We start from the raw sequence: 16322 nt of genomic DNA, 5'->3' as shown, positions 1-16322 counted from the left end.
TATTTATTGTGGAGGATTCTTTTGCAACTGGAGGGAGAGAGCTTTGGCCACATGTTTTGGTGCAAGCGGGGATTCTCCTGTCTCTGCACTTGTCCAGCAGGGAAATTTATCTCCATCTTTGTCAACCTTGCAACCAGCATCCTTCTGTAATTCCCATTACTGCTGATGAGAGTGACGCATTTCCACTAACTGGGTGAATGCCCCTTAAATTAGTCTTCACTGAGACATGGGAGCAGGGAAATAAAAGGGAGGCAGGGTTTCAATTAGCTCCTAGTTTGTTTTCAGCCTTGTCTCTAAATAGGAGAGCTCCACATAAAGTGTTTAAAAACCCCTCACTATTAAGGAAGAAAAAGAGCGAATTTGTTCATCTGTACAAAGCTTTAGTTCGTGAAAATAACAACATTTATTATTTCCACTGCATGTTCTTTCTGTAAATGTCAAAACCTTTCACAGACCCAGCCCGTGACGATCTTGTTAATCTTGTTGAGATGCAGGATGTAACTTGGAGCTCGTGTTGGGAAACTGAGGAACTGGAAGGGAAAAATACAGGTTAAAAACTAAACCAGTGTGAACATTAGAAATGAGACTTAGGAGTGGGGTTCACCTCATCTGATTTCGAGAAATAACTCACCTGTCCTAGCCTGGGTTCCCACTGTACAAGTGAATTCCCCTGCCCAAAAGCCCATTTCTCACCTTAATCCACCACGAACAAACACCAGCATAAGGATGGGAGGTGCTGGGCTGACACGGGATTCACACCAACTCTGCCGTGCTGATATCCCAGGGAGGAGTTTTGGGGGTGGAAGGAAGCCATCTGAGGTGATTCACGTCTCAGCAACCTATAGTTCGCACCAGGCATAAGGGAAACTGCTCACAAGGGCACTGGGAGAACCAGCCCCACTGTGGACATTGGAGTGGGGAAGAGGAAATGAGATTTTTGATAGTGCTGGAGGAACTGGAGGGGTCAACCACTTCTCTGGGACATGAGGCTTTAATTTGACCCCTTCTTTCCTCTTTATTTTTTATCCATGTCTAAAAAAGCACAAGGGAAAGCAGGAGGACACCAACTGAAACACAGTCCAGGACAGGGACAGGGAGACAAACAAACAGGGATTTGCCCAAGGCTACCTGACCCAACCCAAGCCTCTGGCCCTCACTCCCTGCCCTCACTGTCCCCCAGGCACCCTCAGAAAGCCCCAACCACATCCTAAATGCTCCATGGAGGGGCTCCACAAAGACAATCCACAAGCTCCCTCCCATCCCTTTCCCCACTCCAGGCTCCGAACAATTCCCCTCATCTCTAATAATTCAACGAGCTTTGTTATGACAGGGCAATGCACTTAATGGAGAGTGAAATTGAAGAAGAATGTGTGGAAGTTGCAGCTTTTATCTCTAAAATAAATAGTGAATTCCTCAGGGCTGCTGCAGCCCCAAACAATGCTCCAGAGCTGCTGGACTTTTTCAGGTTGCCCTGGTAACTTCGAGGCTTTTTTGGGGGCAGGTCCTTGTCAGAGGGAAGACGTGGTGGCAAAGCCACTCCAAAGAGATGTGGAGTTGGTGTTGGGAGAGCAGTGTGGGCCCAAGTGGCAGAAGATATTTAGGTTGGAGAGGTGTGCTGCACCCAAGGATCATCGTGGGTAATTCTCACTGAAAAATCCAGATTGGGATTTCAAGGAGTTTCCTCTCCCCATGTTGAAGGAAGTATTTCTGGTCTCTTGTCCAGTAAAATGGAGCAATCCCTCCCAAATTTCTTTTAGAGGTTTCCTACTGGTCCTTCACATCCCACAGACCTCTGCAGGAGTTTGTGGGGAGGATGAACACAAGGGATTTTGGAGCAGCAGTGGCCACTCACTGTGGTCTTGGAAAAAGGGTTATCTGTATTGGTCTCTACCCCTTCCTGAGGAGGGGAAGTGGGGAGGGAGGTGCTGAGCTCTACTCCCTGATATCCAGTGACAGAACATGTGGGAATGGCTCAAAACTGTCTCAGGAGAGGTTCAGACTGGACATGAGGAAGCATTTCTTTACCCAGAGGGTGGTCAAACACTGCAACAGGCTCCCTAGAGAGGTGCTGCATAGGCACTGCAGGAAGGTTGGCAGCTTGCTGAAAATGAGGTTCCTTGCTTTTTCTCTTAAAAAGTTAAACTCAAGAGAATCAGAAATTACACCTGTCTGAGTGGTCAAGTGCAGAGAAAACTGGAAGAACAGAAGTTCTTCAAAATAGGATCACAGCTGAGACAGGAGATTATTTCAGAACTGAGGGCTGAACCTGGATTTTGTAAGTCTTTGTCTGATACCAATGGGATTTTTGCCTCTCCATTCGCAGAAGTTCGGGAACAGACAGCAGGCATTGTGAGCAGTATCCCAGGCTGTTCTTGGCTTTCTCAAGACGATTCCTGCTCCTGAGGCTAAAAGCTGCATTTTGTTTCCTTCTTCTGGTTCAGGTCCAGGCTAAGGAGCAGATTCCCATGTGACATTTCTGACTCCCCAGCTTCTGAAACATAAATACAAACATCAGACCTCTGGTATTTTTGTCTCTTGATGAAAGGAGGGTAGTTTGGGTTTGGGTTTTTTTGCTTTCCTTCCTGGAATAGCCTCTAAGGATCCTCAACCCAGGAGCCCACAGGCTGCTGCTCACACTGTTACTCACGTCAGAGGTATCAGCCCTTCATCTTCCCCATCGTAGCCCCAGATCTGAATTCCAAACATTATTACTTGGTGCCCAGTTGCACAAGGAGATAGGTGACGACATTCAATAAAATCGGATTACTGGCAAGTTAAATGATCCTAAGCTGGATCTCAGCCCGAGGATTTTTGAGCTGCACAGGCTTCCCTCGGTCATTTTCTGTGAGAAGAGGTAAATATTGCAAGGCTCCCTGGAGATGTCAGTCAAATGTTGTGACAAATCTGAACGCAGCCGAGAAGGAATTACAAGGTGCAGAGAAGATAAAACTGTCTTGGGGAATTTATCCCAGCATTGTGAAGCACAAGAGCAACTCCTACTTTATGTTTTCTTCTCCTTTGTCCAGTTTGCATTAAATTGCAGAGAAATGGGGTGTCTGTAGCCTTTGGGGAATCACAAAAACATCTTGGGATTTCTCCAACAAGGAAATCTTGTGTCATGTGGAGTCTTCCTCCTCCTGAGAGGGTTTCAGCCCAGCTGACTTGCATACCTTGAAACCAATGACTCCCTGTGCTGCTCTTTCACAGCCTTACGTAAATATTTGGCTGGAACACACAGACCCAGGTACATGTGAACCTGTGTGCAACCGTATTAATGTCAGGATTGAAAAACACACTTGACTGACTTAAGCCCATGAGATTTTAAATAATCATAATGTCAATAATAAATTTTAAAGTGAATTCTTATTTTTGACTCCCACTTCTCAGAGAGATGTGCAGGCCATTCTCCAAAGGGTTTCCCTACACCTCTAAGGCATTCATGTTTGGAGTTGAAAGCAAAAGCCTCTACATAATTTCCTGGCCCAGTGATTTTGGTATTTAGGAAAACCTCCAGAGCTGGGATACTCGTGATAAAGCTCCCAGTTAGCAATGCTGCATGTCTTGGGGTGTCAAAGACTGTTTCCATCTTTCTGGGAAACACCGATGCCTTTTTGACACCCCCAGAAAGTGCCCAGTTTCCCAAATTAGGGTTCTTTTCCTGGCCTTTCCCCCAGCTGATGGTTGGGATGTACTTTATCAGACACCCAGCTTTTGAAGCAGTCTTGCTAAATATCCCTTTATTTTTCCCTCAGCTGCTCATGATTCACAGCCTTGATCTGACACCCTCAGTAATTATCCCCTTTGCAGCAGAGGCAGATTCAGAGCTGGCGCAGGTGGGAAGGCACCTGTACCCTGCAAAGCAGCAGGAATAATGGGAGACCTTCCTGCTGCCCTCCTGGAAAAGGAGGCTTAACTCCATGTTTCTGGAAGAATCTGTTTTTCCAAGAAGCGGAGGCCATGCCGTTGTTTCAGCCGCAGTGGCGATTGCCAGCAGCTGAGGCTTGAGGAGACAAAAGAGCATTGCGTCCAACAAGCCTCTTGAGAACTCACAAAACTGCCTGTGTAAGTGCCAGGGTGCCTTTTGTGATAATTAAGAGAAAACCTACGTCCCAAATCAGCAATCTAGAAGGATTTAGATGCTCAGGGGTGAGGCTCCTTCCTCCTCCTTGCCCAAGGCCAAAGGACCAGCACAGCCCAGATCTGCTGATGGGACCAACCAGGCAGAATTCTTCTCCTAACTCTCATTACAAACAACAAAACCAAATCCAGCCTGATTTCTAAGTGGATTTCAGGCCATTCTGTTTTCCTTAGGTTGCTGCCAAGGCAGCTCTGTTCTTATCTGTTATTCCCACAGCCCTCACTTTGAGAGGACACCCAGCACACCTTGGGGAATCCCCCATCTCCCAGGCACTGCTACCCCTGAGCAATGAGCCACGGGATATTTTTGCAGTGTTTTAGGAGCACTGGTGCCATAAAGAGAGAATTTGAGGAGCTCAGCATCACCTCCCTCCTGTCCATCCCAACCTGTACTGAAGCAGCTCAGGTTTTTCCCTGGGCTGTCTTGGCTTGGCAGTTAACAACAAAAATTCGGAGAGACTGTGTGTATGAATGGGATCTGGTATTAAAAATACTCCTCAGGGAGAGAAGGAAGTGCCTCTCTTATACTGGCAGGATTAACAACGTGCACCAACACATTCATTCATTTATTGCAACTCGAGTTTCACAGCTTTTGGGTGCTGTGTAGTGCAGAGTGGTAGCAAGAGGAGCTGAGTCTGGGCTGAGGCACCTGGAAAGTCTCTCTGCAGTGGCCCAGAAGTAAATCAGGACAAGAAGCCTTTTCTGGGGACAACATGTGAAGCAGGGAGAGCTGCGCCAGCAAACCCAAGCATCTCCTCATCTTCTGAAGGTGACCTTGCAACAAGAACAAAGTCCACCTTTAACTGAAGGCATCAAGAAAACCATATTGGAAAAATCCTTTTTGGAGTGAAGGTTACCTTCACCACCTCTGGGTCCAGGCTGGGAAGGTTCCTGGATCCAGCAGAGCCAGGAGGAGGATCCAGTGCAAAGGTCTGACCTTATTTTCAGTCTCCTTCCAGCTGCAGCGAGCGCTCCTTGCCTGAACACTACAACTTTTGGTGCCTCAACACAAAACAATGCTGAGATTTGATCATAGTTTTGTCCTTCGTACTTTGGACACGTGGCTGACTGTGAGACATTCTCAAACAGGAGCTAATCTTTCCCAGAAAACATCCTGGGAAAATGTACATTCTCTGGGGGGAAGAGGAGGGGTCAGTGTGTGTGTATATGTGGTGTATATGCAGAAGGTGATCCCAAATTAATCCCACCTTCTGATGAAAATGCCGAATAAACCCCCAGCCCTGCTGAGAATCCCAGAACTAACCCAATCTAGATTGAAATCCCCAAGTAACCTACACCTGGATGTGAATCTGAAATCAAACCCCAAACCCCCATCCAGATGAAAATCCCAAATCCACCTCCAAATGCCCATCCTGATAAAACTCACACATTTTTGCTGTGCAGGTGGGAATCCCAATGAGATCCCCAAGTCTGCATCCAGACAAAAATCCCAAATCCTTGGTCATGTGGGTGGGAATCCAAAATCAGTTTACAAAACCCTATCCAGATTAAAACTCCCAATCCCTCACAAGTCTTCACCATGACAAAAACCCCCAAATACTCCAGTGAAACCCCCCAAATCACTCCTATGTATGTTGAAATACCAAATCATCCTCACGCCTCTCATTCCAATAAAACCCCAAATCCTCCCCAACATCCCAAATCCAACCAAAACCCCAACCACCCCCCCATAGATGGGAATGACAACAAATCCCCCCTCAAATGCCCACACTGACAAAACCCCAAATCTTTCCAAAGTCTTCATCCTGATGAATACTCCAAACTCCCTCCACGCAGGCAGGAATCCCACCACCCTTCAAGTCCCCATCCCATTGGAAATCCCAAATCCACTCCTAAATCGAATGTAAACCCCCATGTAGTTAAGAATCCCAAATCCCCTCCCCAAATTTCCACACATCTTCACCTCAATGAAACCCCAAAGTCCTCCCCAAGCCCCCAGCTCTAACAAAACCCCTGAATCCCCTGTGCAGTTGAGAACCCCAAATCCCAATAAAGCCTCTAAATCTTTCCAACCTCCCAATTCCAATGAAACTCCCAAATCCCTCTATGCATTTGAGAACCCCAAAACTTAATCCCAACGAAACCCCCTAAACCCTCTCTCACCTCCTAACTCCAACAAAACCCCCAAATCCCGACAAAACCCCTAAATCCTCTCCAACCTCCCAACTCCAATGAAATCCCCCAAATCCCTCCATGCAGTTAAGAACTCCAAATCTCCATCCCAACAAACTCCCCAAATCCTCTCCAACCTCCCAACTCCAACAAAACCCCCAAATCCCTCCATGCAGTTAAGACCCCCAAATCTCCATCTCAATAAAACCCCCTAAACCTTCTCCAACCTCCCAACTCCAACGAAACCCCCAAATCCCTCCATGCAGTTAAGACCCCCAGATCCCCCCTCCCACACCTCCACCCTAACGAACTCCTTAAACCCTCTCCAACCTCCCACCTCCAATCAAACCCCCAAATCCCCCCCAGACCCCCATCCCAACCAACCCCCGCCTCCCCTCCGCAGGTGCATCCCCCGCTCCTCGCTACCCGCTCCATCCCATCCCATCCCATCCCATCCCATCCCATCCCATCCCACGGCGCTCTCTCCCCCCGAGCCGGGGGCGGAGGCGGGGGCGGGCCGGGGCCGTTCTGCGCCTCCCCCGGCGGCGGGGGAAGGGGGGGCCCGTGGCCGGGGCCGGGGCCGTGGCCGGGGCCGGGGCCGGGGCCGGGGCCGGGGGAGGGAGGGAGGGCATCGCCCGCCCGCCCCGCCGGGACAGAGCGCCGGGAGCCGCTCCGGGACGGCCGCGCCGAGGCACCATGCGGGCTGCGGGGCTGCTGCCGCTGCTGCCGCTGCTGCTGCTCGGTGAGTGCCGCCTCCCGCCGCTTTCCGTGCCTTCCTGCCCGCTTCAAGCATCCCTCGCCCTCTCGCCGCGCTCCGCTTTTCCCGTTGCTATTGGCGAGTTTGGCGGAAAAGGAGCTGCGGGGCCGCCGGGCGCCCACCCGGCTCCTGCTTGCAGCTTATCGCGCCGCTTATCGGAACCCCGAGCACATCCAGCGCTCCGCGGCAGCGCAACTTGGGACGCGGGAGCCGCAGTGCTGCTTCGTTCTGCGGCGGGATGAGCCCGACCCTCCGGCACTTCCCTCCCGCATCCCTCTCCTAAAGCCCCCGCTCGGGGCTTGGGGCTCTTGGGAGAGCGATGCGCGGAGCGTCGAGCCCCACACCCCGCTTTTGGGGTCCCATCGAGCAAGGGGGGACCTTGGGTTCGGCGTGGTGGGGCTGTTCTTGCCGCGGTCCAGCGCGCCAGGTGCTGCACCCATGGAGCGTGAGCCAGAGATGGCGCGGGAGGAGAGGGAGGAAAACTGCTGGAGACAGCAATTCCCTGCTGGAAGTTGATGGTGGAGTTGGGAAAAGGTTAAACTGGAGACTTAGGGATGTGTCGTGCTGGGGAGGTTTGGGAGAGGAAACAGTGCCTGGGGTCCTGTGGTAGTGTTGGGGTTCAGGGGTGATGGAGTGGGAGTTCTGGTTCTCTGGTGGGGTGTTTTGTCGGAGAAGTGGCCATAAACCACATGGAAAAGTAGCAGGGAAAGGAAATGCACCGATTCTTTCCAGAGTGAATAAAGGTAGGGAGGAGTGGGGCATTTCTTCCGTGTAATCAGGGAAGGCGAGGGAGGTGCGAAATGAAAATAAAATTTAAAAAAATAAAATAAAATAAAAATTTAAAAATAGAGTAAAATAAGAGAAGGTGAAATCCTGCTCCAACCCATGTGCCACAGAAGAGCCTCTGCAGAGCTGAATGTGCTTTTATTCAAGGTAACAAAAGCTGGGGGATGCTCCGGAGGTAAAAGCACAAGTGGAGGCAGGGCCCTGGGGATTTAACACTGGGGTGAATTCCCAGAGGTCTGGTTGAAATCTCTGCCTGCTCCGTTTTCTTTCCTGTTCCTCTCAGGACTCACAGGGTTTGGTGGTGAGCAGGTGTTAACCCCCATCTGTCCCTGATGCCAACATGGGCTTTAAAAGAGATTTCTCTTCCCATTAAAACTCAGGAAACCCTGAGCATCATTAATATTGGCATAAAGTAGGAGCTGTTAATGCAATTCTTCTTGAGCTGGCCAGAATTTAGCTGAGTTTAGCTGACTTTGCCTGCTCAGAAGGTTTTGATCTGTTTTCCAAAATGAGGTGATAAATGCACTGGGATTGGACAAAACGGGCTGTTAGTTGGAGGATGGTGTTGGGAACCTGTTTCTCTAACACTCTGGAGTGATCCTATTACATCTTTCTCAGAAATTAATTGATTAAATCCTTCCAAACGGTGTTTTCTGCTATTCGTTGCTGCCCTTAAGTTTTGAAATAAGCTCCTTAGAGACGCTTTTATGTTGCTCCCTGGGTATTGGCAGCACGATTTTCTTTCTTAGGGGCCAAGATCGGCATCCCTATTTGCTGAGTGTTTGGGCTCGGAGTCCCAGCAGTGCTTAACCCCAGGACTGGTATCTGCTGTGATCATCTGAGTTACTCAAAGCCTAAAATTCATCTTTTTTTTTTTTTTTTTCCTTCCTCCTTAAATAAGAAGAAGTTGGGTTTGTAAGTGAAACTGTAAGATTCGGGGTATCTTAAGAAATAGAGATTGGGATGGAGCCTGCATGATTTGCTGTGTTTAAATTGGATGTGGAATGAGAGTTGGGATTTCAGAGCTTGTTTTTGGATGGTGACAACCTCGGTGCATGGGGCAAAGCAGAACCAGCCCAAGGTTGATGAAGTTTTTTGAAAGCAGCTCTCTGGGGTAGAGCAATTTCCCCTGAAATACTGACTTCCAGGCTTGTACATCCCAATCCCCTGATTCTGGAGAGATTCCCCTTTATATCTCTGCTTAAATCAGAGGAAAATCAGCCTCAGACAAGGTACAGCCAGTGTGTACAAAGAGAGATGCAGCAAATATGGCATTAGGCAAAAAACATCTTTAAATTCCACCAGCCAGAGAGAGGCTCAGAGTTACCCACTACAGCATCTTCACGGGATATTTTATTTTATTTTATTTTATTTTATTTTATCTATTGTTTCTCTAAGTTGCATCTCGTATTCCCACAGGGGATCTGATAGCAAAATTGCATCAGGAAGAGACAAACAATACTTTTTATTCTCAGGGGATTCAAAAGAGCCACAGCTCAAACCTGTCCGGGGGGCAAAAAAGGGCAGGAAGGGCTTTTACCAGAGATCAAGCACCCGGCTCAAGGCAAACCACGGATTGATGGGTTTGAAATCCTTGTTGCCAAAACACCGCTTTTCATTCCCAAAGCTGAATTCCCAGGGTACCTCCCTGGTACTGGGAGTTCTCTGGTACTGGGAGTTCGTGTTTGTCCAGGAGCTGTCAAAGATGTGCGTTTAAAAAAAAAAAAAAATTTTCCATTGAATACTAATCCTGACACGGGCAGGAGGAGGCAATTGGGGCCATGTCCCTAGGAGGAGGAAAAACATGTTTAACCAGCGGGTTTTAGAATCAGCATCAAAGCTGAGAGCTTCTTCTAATATATTTTGTCTCGGAGGAACTTTGATAAGATTTTTGCAACACTTTTGCCATTTTAGCAGTGCAATGTCTTCGCACAGACACAGTAACACTACCCCGGGGGCTGTTTGGGAGGCTTAATTAAAGAATTGTTTGCAAATCATTTGAAGATTCCTGGATGAAAGGAACTGGAACCATGCAATATACCGATTTAATTCCAGGGAGTTGCTATAAAGGCTTGTGACAAGGGTGATCATTCATGCTGGTGTGACGGGAGACCGGCTGGAAATATCTGCCCTCAGCATTTCCAGGGAGGCTGGGGTTGTGCTTTGGTTATTATTTTCCCTATAAACCATGCATTTTCTCTCCCCATCTGCACTTCTAAAAGGTCTAAAGCCACCAGCATGAGTTCTGGGGTATTTCTGGGGACTCAGGGAGGTCAGTTACAGACAGTGAGTATCCCTCTGGCTGTGCAATGCCCCCCTGTTATCCTGGGGGTTTTATCACTCTACAACAGCAGAGAGGAGCTGTGGGGCTTAGATGCCCTAAATTTCGCCCCTTTATCCATGATGCTGCTCTGGGTGGCCCCTTTGCCCTGTCCCCAAGGACCCACCACAACCCCCAGAGCCCCCTGAAGCTCTGCAGGGCCAGGGAGGATGGGGTGAGTGGGGTTTTATCCTTACAGGGTGATGCTCTGTGGAGGTGAGACACTGCTGTAACATCTGCCTGAGCTGCTCTGTGCTACGGGGGCTCAAACATCAAGCTCAGGTGCCTTCAGCAACTTCATCTCCAGGTGGTCCAGGTGGGATGAAGCCCATGGCAAACCCATCTGGGGATGTGCAGGAATTCCTCCCTCCCCGCTACTGAGCTGGTGGGGAGTGACACTTAAAAAAATGTGCAGGTTGTGAACCTGAATATCCAGCTGACTTCCAGTGTTGTTCCCAGCCTGACAGCACTCCTGCATGACCAAGAACCACCCTCAGCTCTGCCCAGAGCGGAACAGCACGAGAGGGTTTGAACTCTGCAGGAATCTGGGTGGCCCGGTTGGGTCCATTCCCCATGTGCAGGCATGTGAAATCTCACCAGCCCTCTCCAGAGCTTTCACATGCTCCTGCCAACTTCCTGCTCGAGAGCCTGTTTACGTGCTCAGCTCCTTCCACAACTGGCCCATCTCCACCTAAGGATGTTGTTTCTGAATTCTTGCAATGCCTGCCCTTTCCTTCACAGAGAGATCCTGAGCAAACCTTGCTCTTTTTTTTCCACTCTCTAAGTGATGCACGCAGTCATCTGGCATTTGTTGTTCTGCAGCTACCTGTGCTCTGCTCATTGCAGCCCCCAGGGCTTTGCCAAATACTCCACGTTGCAGAGAGCAGTTCCTTTGGGCTTGGAATTGCCAAAAAAAAAATCCATCAAGTCTTTCTCTTGCAGTTTGTGAGACCACCCTGACTCTGCATGGGGGTCTTGCTGGTCCTCTGGGGATGTGCCACCCATCTTTCCAAAAACCTCTCTGTCTGCCATTGGGGCTTAATAAAAAAAAAATCCCTATTTTTTTTCCCTGAACTGCCTGGTGGGATGGTGTCCCACACCCCAGGATGAGGGTGCTTCCTCCTGTGCTTCGTTATTTGGGAGGTTTGGGGACAGTTTCTCTGAGCTTTGTTGGGTTTTAACTGCTCTGATTATGTACTTGTTCGGCTGAAGCCTCATGGTGTTTTGCTCTGGAGATCCTTGAGGAAAACAAAGATCCACTCAAAACAAGCAGGAGGGATGTGCTCTGCCCATATCACAGCTCCAGAGGTGCCTAAGCACTGGGGCTATCCAAAAACCTGCTGATTTTTATGCTAAAAAGCCCTGTCTGGAAGGCAGACAGAGCTGGGGAGAATCAGATAATCTTCCTTGTTGCTGTACAAAAATTATATAAGATTTTTTTTCAGCTATGAACTGAAGAGGTGAAATGCTGTTTAAAGGACTGGCTGTGGTGGAATTTCTCTCTGTATTTTTCTTGTGTTTGGTGGAGAGACCGTGCAGTGAGTGGTGAGGGGTGGGGAGATTCTCTCAGGTGGGGCTGCTGCGGTACAAATAATATCGAGAAACGTTCAAAAATGTAGATGTGGTGCTTAGGGACACGGTTTAGTGGTGGACCTGGCATGTTAGCCATCAAATGATTCCATGATTCCATGGGCAGGGACACCTTCCACCATCCCAGGTTGCTCCAAGCGCTGTCCAACCTGGCTTTGGACACTTCCAGGGATCCAGGGGAAGCCACAGCTTCTCTGGACAACCTGTGCCAGGCCTCACAGTAAACCTGAGGTTCCTTCAAGGGTGACTAAGCCTGTTTCAAACATGCTGGCTTTGAATTGCAAAAAATGCTGGAAATAGTGATTTTTTAGGGGAATCTTAGAAAATGGCAATAGTAACCTTACTGCTTTCAGGGAGTGCAGAGCTCTGTGGTGGCTTATTTGGGGTGACTTTTGGGGGTTACATGCCCATATCCACTGGATTTGAGCTGTTGTGTGTCTTAGAGCCAGCCTGTGGCACTGAATATTGCCTAAATCCATTGGGAACCAGAAAATGCCAGGATACCCTAAAGAGAAAAAAAAACCCTTTCTCCTTCAAGAGGTGAAACAAAGCTGCTCCAAACTCCACAAGCAGCGATATCCTTCATTGCTCATCTGCCTGTTGGGTCCCAGGTCTTGCTGATGGAAGTTTCATCATCACCAGATGTGCCTGTTTAACAAATCTTTGCATCCCTGCAGCTCTGCATGTTGCAGGCACCTTTTCTGCCCCGTAAATAACGTGCGTCTCACGCCTCGCTTGGCCGCAGGCCAGGCGCTCTCAGCAGACGCCGGTGACAGTTTGGTGACAAAGCATTGCAAGGACACAGGGAGAATTCAGACAACTTATTAAAGTCAGCTCAGTGTGATGTCTCAGCACCCAGCAGAGAGCAGGAGGGGGAAGGAACGGGGGTGAACGTTTTTTTTGGGCGATGGGAATTCCAGCACTGCTGGAACTTCTACTTTTAGATGTGCAACCAGCAGAGGGAACAGGCCAGGCTGAGATTTAGTTTTCAGCAGGACTTCATTTGTGAATAATGTCCAGGACTCTGTGTCTTGGGGTTGGGTAGCAGCGGGAAGGGAATGGGATCTTCTTTGGACAAACTGAGACGACTGGACTTGAGGAGGAAGGGAAAGTTGGAAGTCACAGTGTGACTCTTCTGTGTTTTCTTCCCACTGAGGGACCCAGGGTAAGGCCATGCAGGTTCAGGTATTTAACTAAGATACTTAAGGTTGAAGCTGAGTTATCCTTGAATCCACCTGCATCTGAAGGCAATCCAGATGTGTCTTGGGATGAGTTATCCACTAGAGATGCTTGTTTCCATAAATGATCCCCAACATGGCCTGATGTCACACCAAAAATATCCAGGATCTGCCCCCGGAAACATTTATGTTGTGTAACATTGTCTGTACGTGCTTAAAAACATTTTAAAAATTTAGTTCCGGGATTTGGAAGAACTTCTTGCTGGTGGGTCAGGAGTGCACCCTAAGGGCTGCAAAATGAACAGGCAAATAAGAAGAACACAGTCCTTGGGCTTAAAAACCAAATCTGTGCTTGCTGTCAGGTGCAGGACAGATCCTTAGAAATAGGCAGAGATGGGATCTGTGTTAAAAGCTCCTCCAAAATTGAAAATGTAGTTTTTTTAATTTCTGAGTCAGTCCCATTTTAGATGTTGCTTTGAGGTCCGGTTCATATCCTTATCATCCTTCATAAAAATTGGATTAATCCAGTGGCTTTTTCTCTGTTTCACAGGCTCTGTGTGCAGGGAGCTTTGGTCTGAGGCCGCATGGCTGACGAGGGTGGTGAAAGGGGGAAGGAAGGTCATTTTGCAGTGGAAGAATAAGGCCTCGGTTATTAATGGCAAAGGCTGAAATGTTCTCTCTCAGCCTTAATTGATTTTGGCAAATTTAACTGGAGGAGGAGGAGGTAGAAATTGGCTTAGAAATTAAGCTCTGGTACCTAAATATGTATCAGATCTATTGTAGAGAAATGAGGAGACTGCCTTGTTAGGCATTTATTCTAAGTGGCTTCTGCTGGATACAGGCAAAGAGAAAAATACCCAATTTCTAACTTGGACAAAGGGGACTTGAAAGGCTCTTCAGAAAGATTTGGAGAAACCCTGAAGGAGAAAGTCCTTCTTTGAAACCTAATAGCAAGGACCACTTTTTTTTTCCCCTCCTCCCTGGAGTCCAAAGGCAGGAGGGCGAGATAAGACATTCCGCCACGTAGGCAAATGGGGGAAAAAAACGGGAAAAGTTTAAATGATACTGCTGCAGGCTGTGGAGAGTGGAGAGCTCTCAGGGTGACTATTATGTGCTGCTTATCAAAATATCGTGAGCCCTGACTGTGAGAAAAAGCAGAGTATTTAAAGAGATGCTCTGTGCCAGCACGGATCTGGTTAGCAGTGATTTTACTGGAGTAACACCAAGTAACCAAGGTTCTTGAGATATATCTATATCCACATTAAACAAGCAGTAAAGTTGTCCTCATTGGACATCTCTAATTTATCAAGCAACAGAAGAAATGTTTAAAGCACAGGTAAAGGGAGAAAGTTTTCTGAGACAGTTACTAAGGAGCAGCCTCAAAGCAGGATGTGATTGCTCAACTCCAAACCAGTATTCTCATCATGCATTTTTTCAGCCACCTCTCTGCTGGCAACCTGGTTTGGTTTAGGAGCCTAAATGAATAAAAATAACAAATAAACAAACAAGAATTTGTTCCCGTGGGTTTTTCTTGGAGAAAGTAGCAGCACTCAGTAAAAGCATAAAACAGCCTCCCCCAGTTTTATTTTCTTCTTTGTTTGTTTTTGCTTCTAATATTGGTCTCACTTTTAGATGGATCAGCCCCCTGATCTGGTTTGACACAATGCTAAGAAGTGTTTGTTCTCTCCACTGCCTCATTCTAAGGGCACACAAATCACAGCAACGCCGTAAACACCCCCAAAATCCTGTGTGACGACAAAAAGCTGTGATACCTGTGCTGCAAATGCGATGAACAAATGCGATGAATTCTGGGGCTCCCAAAAATCCTGATCCAACTGAGAGACAATCACAGAAAAATATAAGCAAAATGGGACAGGGCATCCCATCAGCTGTGAAGCCAGAAAGCAAAATTCACAGCCTTGAGCCCGAATTTCAAGCGTGCAGGAGTTAATCTCCCCATCACCTCTACTTTCCCAAGCCTCAGGGTCATTCCCATGCCAAAAAGCCAAGGAGAGATGCTGATCTCTTTGACATAAAGAATAAATTTTCCTGCCCCGTGCAGCATGTGGAATACTGCGGAAAAAGAAAGTTTCGAGATTAATGCAACACCCTATTAGAGACAATTATTTTGTTTCCTTAAAATTTTCCCAGATGTCTAAAAAAAGCCCTCAAGGCTCTCAGCCCATGTGATTTTTTGGGCTTCTAAGACAGTTTCTGCCCATGAATGGCACCAATAAATCCCCATTAACCGTATTTAAAAGGAGAATGATCTTTTTTTCTCATTAAAGCCTCGCAAAGGGTTCAAAACCTCATTTTACTGGCAGGGTGCTTTGATTTAAATTGATGTGGCTTAAATTATGAATTTTAATCACGACTTAAAATACGGAAGGAGAAAGTCATAATTTGAATGATTTGATTTTAATCATGTTTTTCATTTACAATTCATAGCTGTATCTCTTAAGCAGGGCTGAATCTCCTCATTGTAAAGCTTGGAGATTTACAGCCCACTCTTGCCTTTCAACTGTGTTTTCTAACCGGGCTGGCACACTCTGAACATATTTGTTGAAGGAATTTTATAGCCTGAGACCTCTCTATTTTGATTTCTAATTTATGCATCTCTGGAGCCATCCTTGGTAATGATGAATAAAACTAATTTAGGGTTTATTGGTGGAAATCACTCTTTGCTTGTAGAGGAAATTTATGTTAAATTGACAAATGCAAAAGAGCATTTAAAATTCTTCTGAGATACATCAAATAACCGAGGACCTGGGGACCTTATGCAATAAACTTTTCAACAAACTTTTGAGTTTAGTGCTAAGCAACTCACTGAGTAAATCTGGAGCATCAATCTGTGATGGAGTTAGTGACTGAAATGAATTGTTCTGTGTCTCTCGAGGGTTTCAAATAAACGGGAGTCGCTCTCTTAAAATTCACTTTTACTGTTGAAAATGGGAGAGGAGAAAATTTTATTTTTTGGCTGCCAGTTTCCAGTTGTTTTCGCAGCTTGGAATTAACTGTTGGTGGAGCAGCTGAATGCATCTCTCCTTGACCTGCAGAGGGAATTTCAGTGGATAGCTGAGGTTTTTGCACATAACTTTTGGCTGTCTGGCTATCCCATGCTGAATGTCTGGATACCCTGGACATCTGCCCATAGCGTGGGCAGAAAGCAATTAAAGAGAAGCAAAAATTAACAAGGCTTTCTTTAATTGACTGCCCTGTTTTTGTCTCACATCCAAATCCAGCCCCACTTAGTGTTGGAAAATCCGAGTTCCCCAAGTGCCACGGGTGTCCTGGTTGGCTTTAGTCTCACTGTAATGTATTTAATGGGTTTTTTGGTGCTAGATGATAAAATCTGGCCTCTCAAAAGTTAGGAAGAGATTTGGCCTTGATGGATTGTGGCCCATTCCCCTCATCCAGCCTG

General features: G+C 47.3%; 1 protein-coding gene and 1 long non-coding RNA gene across 3 annotated transcripts in view; one reads left to right on the top strand and one right to left on the bottom strand.

The window, feature by feature from the left end:
* Positions 1–387: 387 nt before the first annotated feature.
* LOC125325564 lies at positions 388–6359 on the bottom strand. The gene is made up of 2 exons (XR_007203390.1): positions 4995–6359; positions 388–4911 (listed from the first exon to the last, which is right to left on the bottom strand). It is a non-coding gene; the product is annotated as an uncharacterized LOC125325564 (long non-coding RNA).
* Positions 6360–6901: 542 nt separating this feature from the next.
* PODXL (podocalyxin like) overlaps positions 6902–16322 on the top strand; it is a 45076-nt gene continuing 35655 nt past the window's right edge. For both annotated transcript variants that reach the window (XM_048301876.1, XM_048301874.1), the window contains exon 1: positions 6902–7012. In XM_048301876.1, the coding sequence (XP_048157833.1) occupies positions 6967–7012 (46 nt within the window). In that variant the 5' untranslated portion in view covers positions 6902–6966. The remainder of the gene's footprint in view (positions 7013–16322) is intronic.

This window comes from Corvus hawaiiensis, chromosome 4 (genome assembly GCF_020740725.1).
Source record: "Corvus hawaiiensis isolate bCorHaw1 chromosome 4, bCorHaw1.pri.cur, whole genome shotgun sequence".
Classification (NCBI taxonomy): Eukaryota; Metazoa; Chordata; class Aves; order Passeriformes; family Corvidae; genus Corvus; species Corvus hawaiiensis.
The sequence above is the reverse complement of the archived record's forward strand: the minus strand, read 5'-3'. Positions and strand labels throughout refer to the sequence as shown.